The 16,752-nt window shown below is 40.0% G+C and overlaps 1 protein-coding gene across 1 annotated transcript in view; it reads right to left on the bottom strand.

The window, feature by feature from the left end:
- LOC310985357 (thiamine transporter 1-like) overlaps nt 1-8,206 on the bottom strand; it is a gene marked incomplete at both ends in the record, with an annotated part of 159,153 nt that extends 150,947 nt beyond the window's left edge. The window contains one exon of the mRNA XM_083970931.1: nt 7,969-8,206. Within this exon, the coding sequence (XP_083827057.1) occupies nt 7,969-8,206 (238 nt within the window). The remainder of the gene's footprint in view (nt 1-7,968) is intronic.
- Nucleotides 8,207-16,752: the final 8,546 nt, after the last annotated feature.

The following is a 16,752-nucleotide window of genomic DNA, read 5'->3' as shown; positions in this document are numbered from 1 at the left end:
AATTGGAGCCTGAAAAGACCAAATGAGAGATAGAAATTCACCATGATCGTATGTTTATATTCCTGAGGCGGCGGGACCAGAGCACTGTACTGAACTGTGGCTCTGCATCAGTGTGTAAAAGAAAGAGTGAGCATGTTTTATTCATACAGTATACCACATTTCCTCAATGTAATGGTGGAGAAAAAGTGTGCACACGCACGCAGACAAAGAAAAAAAAAAAACAGTTAATGTGCTCAAACCTCACAATGACGCCAGTCGTGTTAATTCACTGGGAGGAAATCTTCTCAAGTGAGGCGAGATGTTGATTTTTTTTGTCTTTTCTAATTATTCTAAATCAGATGTTCAGTCTCAGAAGCGTCACTGCAGGAAACCACAGCAGATTAGCAGCCTGTTCTCCTATACGTTACTGTGTTTTAGCCTACTGATTCTGTTTAAATTATGTTGACTTGTAATGTTTTCTTTACCCGACTGTAGAAGTGTGACATCAGTTTGCTGCAGACGAGTCAGAGTGGATGGTTCAGGACTGGACTCTGACCTGTAAGACAGTTCATGTCCTGTAAAACTGATATTTCCCCCTTTATCGTTTATCACACGAAATCGTTTTCAAAAAGCTAGTTATTTACACAAACCTGCGCAAATATGCCATTAAAGGCTGCTCTGTGCATGCCAAACCTGTAGGTGGCAGTGTAACGAGGAGCATAAAGCCATGCTAACCAATCAGAATCCTGGAAAAACACAACAACGAATGACACAAGTTGAAGAAATAATGAAAGTAATGGCAAACAAACACTGCATATCTCCAAATTCAGGCAGGTTTCCAGGATGCCAAGTTGCCTACTCATTGTAATGTAACAAGTGCCGATGAGAACCGGTGTCAAAAAGGAAAAAAGGAAGGAAAAAAACAATCGATCACAGACTTCATGATCGATTTTCCATGGCTTTTTTGGGTAAGCCCTAGCTACAACACTGTTAGGATTAAAGAATTTGGTTCCACTAAACTATCAAAAGGAATCGGCTAAAACATTGTTGTCACACCCGGAAGAAAACTAGACCAAATCTGTTTCATCCCAAACTTCACTAAATGTAAAGTCTGTAAAGTCAATGAGAAGTTGTGAGCAAGTGCAAAGAGATGAGTTGTAGGTAAGTTGTGGAATCAGTCAAAAGACACGTAAAGATGAAAATGATAATTTTCGCTGGAAGAAATATATTTTGGTTCAATATTCTGAAGAAAGTCCAGTTAAGATCTTGTTAAACATGACCATAAAATCCTTTAAATAAGATGCTTCAATAGTAAATATTATGTCCATATAATAAAATTAGATGTAAATGAGTGTAATTTCCTGGTGCGTGAGGTTAAAAATCCGCAGAACAACGTGTCTTAAGACAAAAGCTGTGTGGACTTCCCTCCCGCTGCCTCTTCCTTTATCACAGCCTAGTTTCTCCATTATGCTGCTGGCTCTAATGTGGACTGTCAATGAAAAATATAAAATTGTTGGAGGCCATTACTTCCAAGTCATTAGTTAAAGGTGGGTGGACTGTGCAGTCTCATGAAATCATCTGTGCTGCTCTTTTAAGTCGTTCTCCTTGCCGGGGAACGGGTCACTGCAGCAGAGCCGTGAGTGATTGCCTCGCAAGACAACTTATTATGAATTAGTATGAACGGGCAGCGCTCCCACTGTGGAGGCACGGAGAGGAGGGGAGGGAAAAAAAGCTCTTATACAGGTCACTTAGAGGGAAACTGTATCATACAAAAAAAAATTCATTTAGCATTTAACATGCATTTACATTCCCATTACTCTGGGAGTCGGAATGAAAGGTGATGTTTGGCCTGTTCCTCATAGAGAAGATCATTATAGAAAAATGATCGTGCTGCTGTTTTCTCTATGAAATGAAAATATTCTCCGAGGATGGTAATGGGTTCAGAGCTGAAGGGAAATATTCAAATGTCACAGTCATGTTTTAGTCTTTAACAAAGCATCTGCGAGCCGATTCTTGACCTGGACGTAGGCTCGACACGGCACCTCTCGCTCTTCCTGTATTAAAAATGGTGGTTTGTTCCTGTTGCCAAGAGGATTTTGTGTGCATGTGTGTGTGATGAAAGCATTGCTGACAATTACCCAGACTGTTTTTCCCCCCTCGGTGCATAAAAAGCTACATAAAAGGTCATAAAGTAGAAAGAGTGGAGCTGTATTCATGGTCAGTGAGACGCTGCAGGAGCAGCAGCAGTTTATCGAGCGTCTCTTCTTCTTCTGTCTTCCCTCAAGTGGTGGGTTCATTGTTGTCTTGCTTTTAAGCCCAACGAATGCTTTTGCATCCTCAATGCCACTTCTTTACATCTCATTTCACTAGACTGTGTCCGTGTGATGCTTTCAAGTCCTTTGATTTGCAAGACAAGAGGTCGTCCGTCTGCGCAAAAGTGACGAAAACACCTCGGTAACTTTCTTCAACTTTCACGAGACGACAAAAAAAAGGTGTCGTTTTGTCTTCAAAATTCAACTCATATTGAACCGTGTCTAACATTTTGGTATTTAGAAAACAAGATGTAACGTGGAGGATATAGGCTAGAGGTTGTAGTAACAGTCGTCTAATTTGACAAACTGGCAAACAAAAGTTAGAAAGTCCAAACTGTGGCAGCTAAAAACCCAGAGGGCAAAAATCTGAAGCACAAACTGAAGGAAACCACAGAGATGAACAGGACCAGGAGCATCCAGAGGTAATTGGGCAAACAAAAAGAGAGAAAAACTAGATAAAGAGAGAAGTAAAACAGCTGCACAAGGTGAGTACGATCAAATAAAGACAAGAAATGGAGAAGTCACAAGAAGTCACTGAGGCCTCTTCCACACGGAGACGGAAAATCTTTTACTTGTGCGTAGGCCTGGACGATAATTAGATAACAATATTGAGCGACAGGAAAAAAAAAACACAATTTACACTCTACACACGATTTTTTCCAAATTTGTAGACAAACTTGTTCTGTCTCTCACAATGTGCTCAAAATATCTGAGAGACTTACAGAATTTGAATTGGCAGCCTCTAAGTGCAGCCACGTCTGTCTCTGCTCCTCATTGACAACCAATACAAAGATTTTCTGAGAGAAGCAGAACGGACCCCTGTTTTAAACTTGCAAGTGTCTCCAAAATATTAACTGTAGAAACACCAAAATCACACCAAATCGTTCAGGAAGTCCTTACAGCGCTGATGGTCTGTGTTTTTTTCTGATAGGAGTTACTGTTTTGTCAGAATAAGCCCAAATGTGAGACCAGTGCAGAGGTAGAAAATTGCTCTTTTTCTCCACATTTCCGTCTGCCTCAGCCTGAGGGCCCCTATCGTCATTGGCAACCACCTCAAGTTGCCGTGGTAACCTCTGAGCCTCAGGCCAGAGCTCGTTAAGGTTTATAAACAATCCACCTGGCGCTCGTTAACCTGTTTATAAACATCACCCCAACCACACACACACACACACACACACATCTATCTATCTATACGCACATGTGATACATGTGTTATGTGGTTACAGCTCCTCCATATGAGAGCTCAGTGAAAGATGATCATGTGTCTGATCAGTTCTGCCTTGACCTTAAAGCAGAAGTAAGCGATCCGGTGGTTTTGGCTAACTTCCTGTCAGCCGATGGAGTTAGCAGTCCCCGCCCTCGTCCCTATGTCACCACATTCACGCGCATCCCTTGGCTGCACACACAGAGAGGACCGCCCCTTTATGCCGTTCTCTCTCCTCATTGGATAAAGGTTGTAGGATACAAGGAAAGTTTTCTCCTCGGCTCAGAGCAGAGCAGAATGACTGACAGACCCGTGTTTCAGACCAAACACTCTATAGAAGTGATTTCTGTCAGAAGATATAACTATTTGAGACTTATATTAATACAAACATCCCGCTTACTTCTGCTTTAAGGTCATGGGTTTGATTCCCATGTTGACAGAGATGGTATGTCCGGCAGTAGCCCCCCGTGGTCAAAATCAATTTCCCAGAGATTTTACTGATACCCCTACACCCATTATTCATGACAATCCCTAAAAGAAGTAGCTATGACAACACTGTTGAAGTAGGTGCAACAATCCTGAGCGATCAAACAGTCCGACCTTCATTTGAACAGCTACAGCTAGCCACTACTTCAATCAAATCAAAAAAAACGTTATTGTCCCAGAAGGGAAAATTGTCTTGGGCACATAGTGCAACAGAGCTACAACATAGTGCAACAGAGCTACAAGTGTGAAATAAAACACAGACGCACAACAAAGTCAAGGACAATTACATCAACTAAGTGAAATGGTCCTCAGTGCAACTGGTTGCTTCACTATGTTGAGTCATGATAACAGGCTAAAAAATATCATAAAATAAAAGTTAAATAAAATTGCACTAGCACAGAATGTAAGAACTAAAAAAAAAATCCATCTAAAAACTGACACAAATAAAAACCACACATCAAGAGCTTCATCGCACCAAAGTGTCTGCAAAGTGCAGTAGTTACATTAGGGACTCGCAGACGGAGGACGTACCAATGCAAATTTGCTCCCTTCTGGTTTCATTCTTTTGTTTTCCCACTGTAAATAAATGCACAGCTGGATCACTACTTGCGACTCCATCTAGAACTGCAACAATTAATCGATTAATCGAACAATAATCGGTTTGAGTATTTTTAAAGAAAAAAAGTCAAAATTATCTGATTTCAGCTTCTTAAATGTGAATATTTCTGGTTTCTTTGTTCCTTTATGACAATGAACTGAGTCTCTCTTTGGTTTGTGGACATTAATCAATAATGAAAATAATCGTTAGTTGCAGCCCTAACTCCATCCATCCTGTTGTTTGTCCCTCTCCCCACTGAATCACAGACACCCACGTTTTTGGGACATGGGGTCAAGGATGAGACAAGTGTCCTCAAGTCTGACTCTTTAAGACTCTTCTGGCTTTAGTAACAGGAGTTTTATCATAACAAGAACGAAGCAAATCAGCCGATCCTCATTAAAAGAAAGAAAGAAAAAAATCCAAGCTGAAAATAATGTAATAACACAGACTGAGTCACTTTGTCTGCAGGTCTTGATCACCAGCACATGAGCAGCACTTGAACCCTATTAACCCCGTTCGTTCTGTGCGTTGTGTCACAGGTGGAGGTGTGCTGCTGATGAACCACAGAGGAACACTTGAATTCCTGAGTGTTTAATGCAGGATGACTGTCACTCTGAACGGCTCCATAACAGACGCTTTTCTTTTGATTACACGCTCCCTATCTGTTACAGTCACTCATGCTGAAGGCTCTCGGGGTCAAATTTATTTGTGATTGTATGAAAATCCTGAGTGCTGAAGGTCAATTACGTAAGCTGTCAAACCAAGAGCAGGAGAGGCAGCAGCTGTATTTATGTAGTAGATTTTATCCACAGGGTGACAATAATACAAGCAACAAGATCAACAGTAAATTAATTAAAGGGGGAAAAAAGTACAATAAAAAAAAGCTAATGACAAAATGAGTCTTATTAGAATAGATGATAACCAATTATGATTTTAACTTTGATTTAAAATGTGTTGTGACAAAGCTCAGATTTGTTTCACACTGGAGCTAAAAAGTTTCATCATAATTAAATTTAATTTGAGGAATAGCTAACAACAAGTGACAGCTGATCACCCTAAATTGTTTCTGTTTTTAAGCAATTTAATTATTATGTAGCTGTATTTGACAGGCTGCTTTACAGACTCTAGATCTCAGGGGGACCAGTAGGAGCCGAGATGGATCAATAGAGGGGGTGTATCCAGACAAAAGTTCATAGTTTTTAAATTTAATACCTACAATATGTTGCACCAGGCTTTGGTGAGTGTACCTATTAAGCCCACGTACCATATAAGCCCACTTGTGACTTCTGAGTCAAATAAAAAAAAAACTACATCACCATTTTTGCTGGTTCATGGTTCTTCCAATGAAGCAGCTTGTTACATAAATTATGCTTTTTATTCTAAGCAAATCAGATTTGTCAATCTTGAGTTATCGAAGCATATGTGTGACATGTGCCTGCTGCTCCTGAAGAAGTTGCAAAAAAACTTCAGTGATTTTGATGCCCTGAAAAAACGATATTTATTCCATATTTCTACTCCGACTTTAGCTAAGTACTCATTTGTTATCAAAATTTAAGAGATTAGTGCTTTAAATAAAACATGTGTTAGAATTTTATTAGAATTAGAAATAGTTTTTCTTTTGAATTCAAAATATGCATTTTAGCATGCTAGCAAACAGCCCACATGCTGCATCTATGCAGCCACTGCATAGCATTGTTCATTGCCATGACATAAAGCATGATAAACATGGATAGTTTACATTTTTGTATGCAGAATATCCTATTGTATTGTTAAATTGATAATACATATGAATATTTATCTTTATTTATTTTTTAATTAACATTTTTACCAAGTGGGCTTAAAGGGGACAGTAGCAAAAAAATCACACCATTTAGGGCAGATGTAAATGAGTATAGCTAATTACTTAAATACATGATCAATTAATACTTTTCATGTTATGTTAGTGCAGCTTATATAGATTCATGTCATGTAGTTGTTTTTAAATGCCATGTGTGTAGAATAAAAATATTCAGATTTTTAACCAGTAATTCACTGATGTTCCCTTTAAGCCCACCTGCTCCCATTAAGCCCACTGGCTGTGTTTCAATGGAGAGTTTCTTCCTTTCGACTTTTGAACCATTTTCCTGCCTAAGTTTGACCTCACCTAATCAATCAGCTTCATAATTCAGATAATTAAATACCCAAATTTAAATATTAGTGATATTGCATCGGCCAATTCATTCATTTTATTAATTGTTTCTATTTAAGCTGTGTTTTTATGTTTAAAAAGTTATTTGTTTAGTTGTAAATACTGAAATTGATTCATTTATTATCCTTAAAATAGTATTGAACCAGGAAACTGTCTTTCTCTCAGTCATTGGGTCTTCAGAAATCTAGATAAAAACACTTTCAACCAGCTGGCTGGACCAGAAAATTTGGCCAAATGTAAATGCCAATTGTATAATGTAGGATAGAGATACAGACAAAATGACAACAGATATTGAAAGCTTAAGTACTGAAGAGTAATTTCGATTCTAATTTTTATTTTGTTCATGAATAGTTTTTTGGCTACATTCCAAAGAAGACATGTTGTAAGTTTAGCTTTTCCGGTGTTGACAACACAGCAAATAGGCCGATCATGCCTATTTCAAATGCCATTTACAGGGCCAAGGAAAGGAGTGGAGACAAAATGAAAATAGCTATTGAGAGCTAAGAGATTACATATTTTAATAGAATAACTTTGGATTTTTTAGATTTTTAAATATATATATGTATTTATCAACAAATCATGAAGTGGGCTTATTTGGAACACCCATGGGCTTAAAGGGTACATTAAGTACCCATTAAGCCCATGCCAGATTTTTGGTATATTTTGACAAATTAAACAATAAAAACATTAAAAATTGGTATAAATGAATGATTGACACTTCAAATTAGACATTAGACTATCATTTGAACTAAAATGTTTTCACTTAAATTGGGGTGGTATATATTAAAAATGGCTGAAAAGCAGATTTGGTGGGCTTAATAGGTACACTCACCCTACCTGCCTACTAGCCACAGCTGCCTTCAATAGTATGAAGGTTAATCCACCACAACCATTCACAAGTCAGCCACCTTAGACCCTGTGTCATGAACCTTTCCTTCAATCAACCACCAACACAAGCAAGAGAGACAACTGACAACATAACACAGTTAAATCCTACTAAAGTCCAAATGTCAATCACTAAAGAAAACAACGTTGCTGTCAGATGAAACCACACAAGCAAAATGTCCAAAATGTCCCACAGCAGCGATGAACAACAAGGACAGTTCAACTAGACCAACATAAAGTTTTTGTTTTTTTTCCACCAGAGTAACTCATCTTCCTAGAAAAGCGAATAGAGGGTCTTCCACAGTGTCGGACTTACCTTCAAGCTGCCATGCTAGTTGTTGCTGCTGCTGCTGCTGCTGCTGCTCAGGAGGTTCAGGAGGATCCCTGTGTAGCTCCGATGTTCCTGCGTGGGTCCACACTTTATAATCCACAGGACGAGACAGACGAGGATGAATCCCACTACACGACCGAGAACTGTGTTCAAAAGCCAGAGATAGGCACGGAGCTGACGACGCTGCTGCTGCTGCTACTCCTCCAGTACGGTGAGCCGCCATCTTGGCTCTTATGGCGCCAGTTTTCAAAAAAAGAAAGTGCGTAGCCTCAGCCTGTAGTTGAAGGGACGCCATTGGCCGATGCTGGAGGTGTGTCGGGGGCGGGGTTTTACGGCAGGAGAGACTTGTAGAAAAAAAGGTTTATTTATTGTCGAACATCACAGCTGTAGAGACTGTTCGAATTTATCATGAATGAATCAATCAAAGAATGAATGAATGTTTAAATATAGAAAATTATCATAAAAACACACAAAATAACAATATGATAAATGGAGAGAAGTTAGGCTAAATATAATTGGTTGCCATCGATCGTACATTGGAAACCAACAAAAATATGCGCACAGATAATGAGAAAAATGCTGCTACAATTGATTGTTTTATTTGTACAATTAAAGTTCCACATAAGAATAGCTAAATAAATAAAAAAATAAAAAACAATAAACAAGTATTATTTAAGATAATAAAAAAAAGTCTATAGTGCTTAGTAGAAGCGATATCTCACCTAATGAAGTAAACATACACATTCAAAATAATCTGAAGAAATTCATATATTAAAAATAAGTGAATGAAAGGTAAAAACAGCTAAACAAGCAGAGGTGTCTGTATAAAACATTAACATATCAAATAGATTATAAAAATATAGGATGCATGAAAATATTCAGTCTCTTATAATGAAACAGATCAAATACAGTCATAAACATTCATATTGATTGAGGCTGTTTGTCAGAAAGTAAAGTTTGGTCGATCAGACAGGCCTGAAGATTTTTTTTTTTATATATATATATATAACTTTTTAGAGAAATTGACTGAGATGAAATGCTAATCCATATAACCGTTCAAATACAATGAGAACTGAAAGTACTTCTATCCATCCAGAGTCTTTACAAAGTTTTCCTCTCTGTAAACTCTGCTGATGAAAACCACAGTGTGCTGGAAGTTGGGAAGTAAAAGTGTTTTAATGCAAATCAAACCCTCAACAATTCAGTGGATTTAATCAACACTTGTGCTGCTTCTCTCAGCTATACGAGAAGTCGATTGTTTCCAGCCTGCAACTTTACAGTTCGACTTCATTCTCGCTGCATTTGCAAACAACAGTGTTTACAGTAGCAGCAGGTGGCTGCTCTTAGCCCAAAGTTCCCATCAATCCAGTGTACACCACCTGCTGAACACCAAACAGCAGAGAGATGAAGCCGGAGACTAAGTGTTGAGGAGAACATGGTGGAGCATTTAGCAGCTAAAGAGACCGGAGCTAAGACTGAATATTGGACTTAAATTGGACAGATATCTTTCTTCCCCTCAGGCTTCAGACTCCTAAACAGCTGATGGGAGTCTATAATCACCACCTCGTGTAAAAGCACCTTCAGTTTGCACTATGCACAGTCATTTGTACTTAGTTTTATATCCATAGTCATACTGTAGAAGTAGGTTCATTACCTTTAATCATCAGTGCATGTTGTTTTTAGGTTGACAGGGCAGAGACGCAAGCTGCCCAGCGAACCAAACAGAGGCGCATGGTACTTGCGCTTTTCCCTCATCAAACTCATCAAATACACAATCCAACAACTCCAAAATGCTCTGGTGGACAAGTTGTGACCTGCACATTCACCACGCTATGAAATAATAGCATATAGTTACTGGGGCTGACCCCAAAAAATCGAAGGTTCGTTCATTGCCATGGTAATCGATCATGAAGTCTGTGATCAATTTTTTTTTTCATTTTTGACACTGGTTCTCATCAGCAATTGTTACATTAAAATGAGTAGGCTACTTGGCATCTTGGAAACCTGCCTGATTTTGGAGATGCAGTGTTTGTTTGCCCCCCCGGTCATATTCGATTATCAAAATATGATAATCGGGACAGCCCTAATATCATTACGACGCATGAAGTTGTAGTTCCGGCTGCATTTTCCTCTTAAAGAACTCTGTCTCGTAATGTTACTATATTATTATCTCATAGCGTGGTGAATGTGCAGGTCACAACTTGTCCACAAGAGTGTTTTGGAGTTGTTGGATTGTGTATTTGATGCGGAAAAAGCAAAAGTGCCGCACGCCTTTGTTGCATTAGCTGAGCAGCTTGCGTCTCTGCTCCGCCAATCTAAAAACAGCTTGCACCAATAATTAAAGGTAATGAACCTTCTGCTATGACTATAGGGATTATGGCAATAGGATAATTTGCCAAAATGTTGAACTATCCCTTAAAGAAAAATAATAATCATGGAGATTGCAACATTTTCTGATACAACACATTGGTTCTACAAAGACACAGACAGGAGGAAATTACAGAGTAATGTTGAAGTGAACAGCAAATCAAACTCAGAAAGGCAAAGTGATCTGTTGTTAATCTGACTTTATAGACGGCTGTTATCACGTTAGCTTCAAGTTCTCCCGTGATCTCCGGGCTCCAGCTGCTCTGGGCTCCGGAGACGTAACACATCCAGTAGGCGAAGGTTTGATCCGACAGTTGGAGCTAAACCGCAACGGATACGAGAGAGGATGTGGAGATTGGGGGTTAGTGAGACCCGTGGCCTGGCTAATCATGGTTTCACAATTTGACTCACGTTTCCAATACTGTTTTCATTTTACTTCACAGTTTCTAATTGCACATTAATCGGGTTAATGGAAACACACCATATGTCCAATCCTCTGCAGGTGAAGCAAATACAGAGATAGTCGATGCTTAAAGGTAAAAAGAAAAAGATAAAATCAATAATTTATACGTCTAATCTTCCACTGAAGCGTCTCTAATTTTGACAAATATACAATCCTGTGTTTAAAGCAGTAACATAAGTGTCTGTGTGGACAGATTGACAGTTTGGACAGACTGAGATGTTTGTTTCAGTCCACAAGGACAGAGAAGTGTTCGTACAGTCTGAAACACTTCTCATTTTGTTGTGGTTGTTGTTGTGTTTTGGACAGTTTTACAGTGAGTTCCATAAAGACTGTGCATGTCTCTCTGCAAATTAAAATAAATCATAAATATTCAGTGTCGTCCTGTCTGAACGAATGCGAGACTAAAACACTAAGTCACCGCAGCAGGATGTAAATCCTCCCTCTCTAAAGTATTCATTTAAAGACTCATAAATTCAGCGTTTAGTCAGTTGAAAGCAGGCAGCTAGCGGATCATGCTGTGCATTATGGGTGGTGGGGGGGGGGAGTGAAGGCAACACAATGACGGCTTGTCATTGTTGTTTTTTTTCCAGCCTAATGTGGTTTGCCGGCTGATAATGTAGAAAAGGCGTCTCGTGAACGCAGCTCTATAATCAGTTCATGATGGAGAGAAGTTGGAGTGGGAGAAAGAAATGAATTTGACTGTTATAGTCTTAAGTAAGCAGCAGCAGGAGCATTAGAGGCATTAAAGGAGAATTACGGTCATTTTTGACCCCTAAATCATTTTCCTGATGGTCACCCAGTGTTGAGGTGGAGCAAAAAACGCGACTAAAATTGATGCAGGCAAACCAGAGCTCAGGGCTAGGGAAAGTGACAACGCTAACCCATGGGGGCAATTCTTTCAACCACAACAAACACTCAGAAAACAATCAAATATCTATGGTACATGACTGGAATCCTTAGAGACACCACTGAACTCATATAGTGTAGAGTATAAACAGTATAAACTTTGTGTTTTTGCATGTAGTCACTCACCTCAGACAGCTGAACTCTGAAACATCCTGGAAAGACATTACTATCCCATCACAGAGCGCCTTCTCTCCCCGCCACAGAAACAAACACTTTGTCCTTGTTGTGATGATTTCTTTACAAAAATAAGTGGTGGAGCAGTGCAGTGGTAATGTCCAAAATATCTCCGACCGTTTATTTTTGTAAAGAAATCATCACAACAAGGAAAAAGGTGTTTGTTTCTGTGTCGGGGAGAGCAGGCGCTCTGTGATCGGGTAGTAATGTCTTTCCAGGATGTTTCAGAGTTCAGCTATCTGATGTGAGTGGCTACATGCAAAAACACAAAGTTTACACTGTTTATACGTATACACTATATGAGTTCAGTGGTGTGTCATAAGGATTCCAGTCATGTACCATAGATATTTGATAGTTTTTTGAGTGTTTGTTGTGGTTGAAAGAATTGCCCCCATCTGTTAGCGTTGTGGCTATCCCGAGTGCCGGGTAGCCATGGTGTAACTCTGGTTTGCCTGCATCAATTTTAGTCGCGTTTTTTGCTCCCCCCAACACTGGGTGACCATCAGGACAATGATTTAGGGGTCAAAAATGACTGTAATTCTCCTTTAACGACGGATGCGGTATGGTACGTGACGCACGTTGCTCAGATTGTTTAACAGGTGTCGGTCGGTGCAGAAACTGGGTGCGTAACTGTTATTAACAAGGAACAGGAAGAGTTTAAAGGATGGAGCTGAGCAGCGCTCTGATCCTCCTGGTTTCCCCTCAGGCGGCGCAGAAGAAAGAGTCAACACAGGTAAAACAGAGAAGCAGAGAATCTCTCTCTCTGTCTCTGTGATGAGCAGGGAGGCAGATTTTAGCAGGAGAAGGTGTGAAACCCCCCCATCACCCATTCTCCTCATCACGAAGGGTTTTAAATGGCTCATGATGAAAAAGTGCTAACGGTTGATTTGAAGGCATTTGTGTTGATATAATTTTGCACTTCAGTGAGGTTTATGTGAAGCCTGTTTCTGCAGGAGAGGAAGAAGAAGGGGAGGAAGAGGAAACAGGCAGGATGTTGAGGCCCGAGGGCTGATTTTCTCTTTTTTGTCATGTCTACATCTCTGATCTCCGTGTCTCTTCTTCAGCCTCCACCTCGTGTCGCTCCTCGGGGGCTTTTTGCAGCAACATGGGAGCAACAAGGATAAATATAATAATTGCAGCTTTTAACATATTTGTAATAAAACCTCTGGAGAACTGACTGCAACTCTGATTGAAATAAGCTGCACACACCAAGCAGCTCTCTTTCTTTCTTTCTTTCTTTCTTTCTTTCTTTCTTTCTTTCTTTCTTTCTTTCTTTCTTTCTTTTTTCGTCGAGTGTGAAGGTGAAGGGGGGGAAATGTTCTTCAAACGCTGTTGCTGGATGTGTCAGTATTTGAGAGTCAGCACAGCAGTACTCGCTTGGAGAGGGAAATAATTGGCTGCACTGTGCAAAGGCATACATGTCAGTCTTCCTCGGTGCAGCCATGGATGTGATAACGCCTCTTCCAGCTCTGGCTCTGTTTAGACGTAGGTGTACGTGGACTAAATGGCCCCTCAATGGGAAAAAAAACAAAACAACAACACTTAAAGAGCTGCTTTTCTACTTTTCTTTTTTTTTTTTTTACCTTACTGCAAGTCAAGCAGTTTTACCCTTTTAATCAATGCTCATCCTTTGTTTGTGTGTTTGCCTGCTAATGGCTGCTCGATGTTGTGATTTGCACGGCTGCCATTAACACTCCTATTATGTTAATTAAGCATGATTTAATGCCTCGGAGAGGACTTCAAAGGACAATGCCAGAAGAGGAGCAGAGATGGAAAATGACAGGTTGCAGTATTTTGATCCCAGTTGGTGAGTCACCCCCCACTCCGCCCCACCCCACCCCAGTTTGCAGAGTTTCCCTCACTCTCTTCCTCTGAAGTTGCTTCACGCCTCCATGGTGGTTCTCACTTTATAGAATAGTTGTTGTTGTTTTTTTTAAAGGGACATTGTGTAACTTCTCCTGTTATCTATTCACGAAAATTGATTATTTGGTTCAAAAGTCTGTTTTTCATTAATCAGTAATCACCCCCATCAACAAACTGAAGTGTTCCTTTCAGCTCTGAATTAGCCGTTCATATCATTCATATCGACATGGTCAGGTAAACAATACGACATCGCCATGACAACATATTGTCACGTGTATTGTTTTGCCTCGTGCTGACGGACCACTTGTTTACATAGAGGCTTGTTTATGCCGTTATGTGCAGCGGCTGTCGTCCGTCTGCCGTCTGCCAGATTTCACGTGAATGCAGCATGAAAAATACAATTGAGTTGCTTGTGATATACAACCGCAAAGCTAGATGGGAGGAATTCCTACACAATGTACCTTTAAGGAGTGGTGCAGTGGAGTGGCGGCTAGGATTTAGGAATGCCGGCCCGCCAAAGTCACTGTTTAGATCCCAAAACCCTGATCGTATGCCGTTACGTGCAGCGGCTGTCGTGCGTCTGCTGTCTGCCCAATTTCACGTGAATGCAGCATGAAAAATACGATTGAGTTGCTTGCAATACGCTAGATGGGAGTAATTCCTACACAATGTACCTTTAATAAAAGCCAGACAGGAAGTGTATGTGTGTGTGTGTGACTGAATGGATTCTGGTTCCATACTGTGCCAGCCTTTGTCTCCCGTTTTGCTTCAACAGAAACAAAAGACTAATGTTTTGTGGAACGTGGATTCGTTTGCAAGAAATATAGAACTTCTCTTTTTCCTATTACATCAACTTGAATGATGAATTCAGCCAGCCGTCTTCTTCTTCTTCTTTTTCATCTTCTTCCTGGCAGACTGTCAGCGGATACAGTCTTTAATATCCACCTACACATTAATAATACAAATTACAATAACCAGGGGTATTGAGGCAGAAATGAAGATATGGCCCTATAGGCGCTACTAAGTGCAGAATTTATTATTTTTCCTACGTAGTTCCCATCGGTCCTCGATGACACTTTCTCACCTAGAAGAGCCCAGTGGCTTTCTGCAACTTGTCACATTGTCATATATGGAAAGTACCCACAGCAGCGTCGGGACAGGGAAGACACTAATAAGGTGACAAAATACAGAGCCAAGCATTTTCTAGGGGGGAAAATGCTGCCGCCATGATTTCATGTTGGAAGAGAAAATTAATGTGCACGCTCCTCCAATCCTGAATCTTATCTGTCCCCTCAGAATTTGTGAATAGTTATTGCCACCAAAATTGTTGGATTTCTTCAGGCCCCCTTTTAGAAGGAGGAGAGAGTGAGGAGAGGAAAAAAAAGTTAGTGTGATATGCTCTCTATTTGCAGCTAATGCATAATGATTGAGAAAAACGCTGGCGCAGTAATATTCATTTTTTCTTGACCAATGGCTTTTTCAGACAGAAGAGATGGAGAGAGAGAGAGAGAGAGAGAGAGAGTGAAGACGCTCGGCTGCACAGGAAACTAAGCTGTGATGCTCATGAATAGTGTGCCAATGAAAATTAAATTCATATGTTTAAAAGGCCTGTAAACACATGATGACAAAACTATATAAAGCCCTGTGTTCTCAGAGCCAGTGTGAAAGCTGTGAGTTATAAATGGAAAGGTTTAATTGCTGCATCTTGATTGTCAATTGTCAATTAAAGAGTCCTGAGGGACGGAGATGTGTTGAGAAAAAGGCTCATCGCAACAAAACTGAAGCATGTGGGCCGACGGGTAGAAGTTACACACCTTCTTTTTTTTGTTCTTTGTCTCTTGTCACGAATCGCTCCACTGTGCTAATGAACCTGTTCTCACTGTCGGCTCCACGCCCACAAGAGAATCACTTCTGAAACTGCAGCCTCTCATCAAGCACTTCATGGACTTCAACCTGCAGCTGTCACTGTGATTCACAGCAGTCGCATACAGTATGTGTGTCTGTGTGTGTGTGTGTGTGTGTGTACTAAACAGTTCTTCCTTGCTTTGCCTTCCAGAAAACCATGGAGTTTTTTTGTGATTCTTGTGGCCAATAATCCTTGATAATGCGGCGGGTTCTCTCAACACTTCCTCCACCTCTGCTGCTAATGATAAAAAGAACGGGATGTTGTGTAGATGCAGGAGACGTTAAAGACGAAGCTGAATATGAATCCAAGTCAAGACAACATTTTATTATGTTGATGAAAAACAGGAACGAATGTACATTCAGCTTTTGTGATGAACTGACAAGTTAATACATTTTAGATAATTTCATGTGGACAGATACAAACTTTTTACATATGTAGGGGAGAGCGGGGTAAGTAGTGCCAATTTTTACTTAAAGGGACAACGAGGAGTTTTGGAAAAGCGAAGCGTTTTCACACTACATTTATGAGCCTCCGCGCGCACCGTACATTTCTTTGACCCGGCGCATGACGGACTCATGTTTTCATTCATCAAAAATTAAAGTCAGAGGTTCAAAGAGGTTCACATACCATCGTAGTTCCGACCATAAACGGCGATTCTGCGGCGTTATTCTCATAACTCGCCATGAAGGAAACGCTGGTCGGCTCGACCAGCATTTCCGCCACCACTAATAATAACAAAATAACGATAGAGACAGATCGATATATTTAGCGAAAATGGAGCCATTAACAAGTGTGAGTAGCGGAGATTCATCCACATTAACGTGAGACATTTTTATAACCGAATAGAAACTCCTCGTTGTCCCTTTAAATTACATATGTAATTAAACAAGAATCACTTTTCAACTTTTCATTGACATTTTGTAATCTAAAGAACTGAAAATCTTCTTCTAGAGAAGAAGAATCAAATGTTCAGTAATTTATCATTCTTAACTCATCCCTCAACACAAAGTCATAATAACAAACGTAACGTGAAATGACTCATTAAGATAAAATACAGCCAGTAATTGAGTGATAAGAGTGAAAATATTTT

This window comes from Trachurus trachurus (genome assembly GCF_905171665.1).
Source record: "Trachurus trachurus genome assembly, chromosome: 4".
NCBI classification, from domain to species: Eukaryota; Metazoa; Chordata; class Actinopteri; order Carangiformes; family Carangidae; genus Trachurus; species Trachurus trachurus.
Note: the sequence above shows the minus strand (reverse complement) of the source record. Positions and strands in the feature narration are given on the sequence as shown.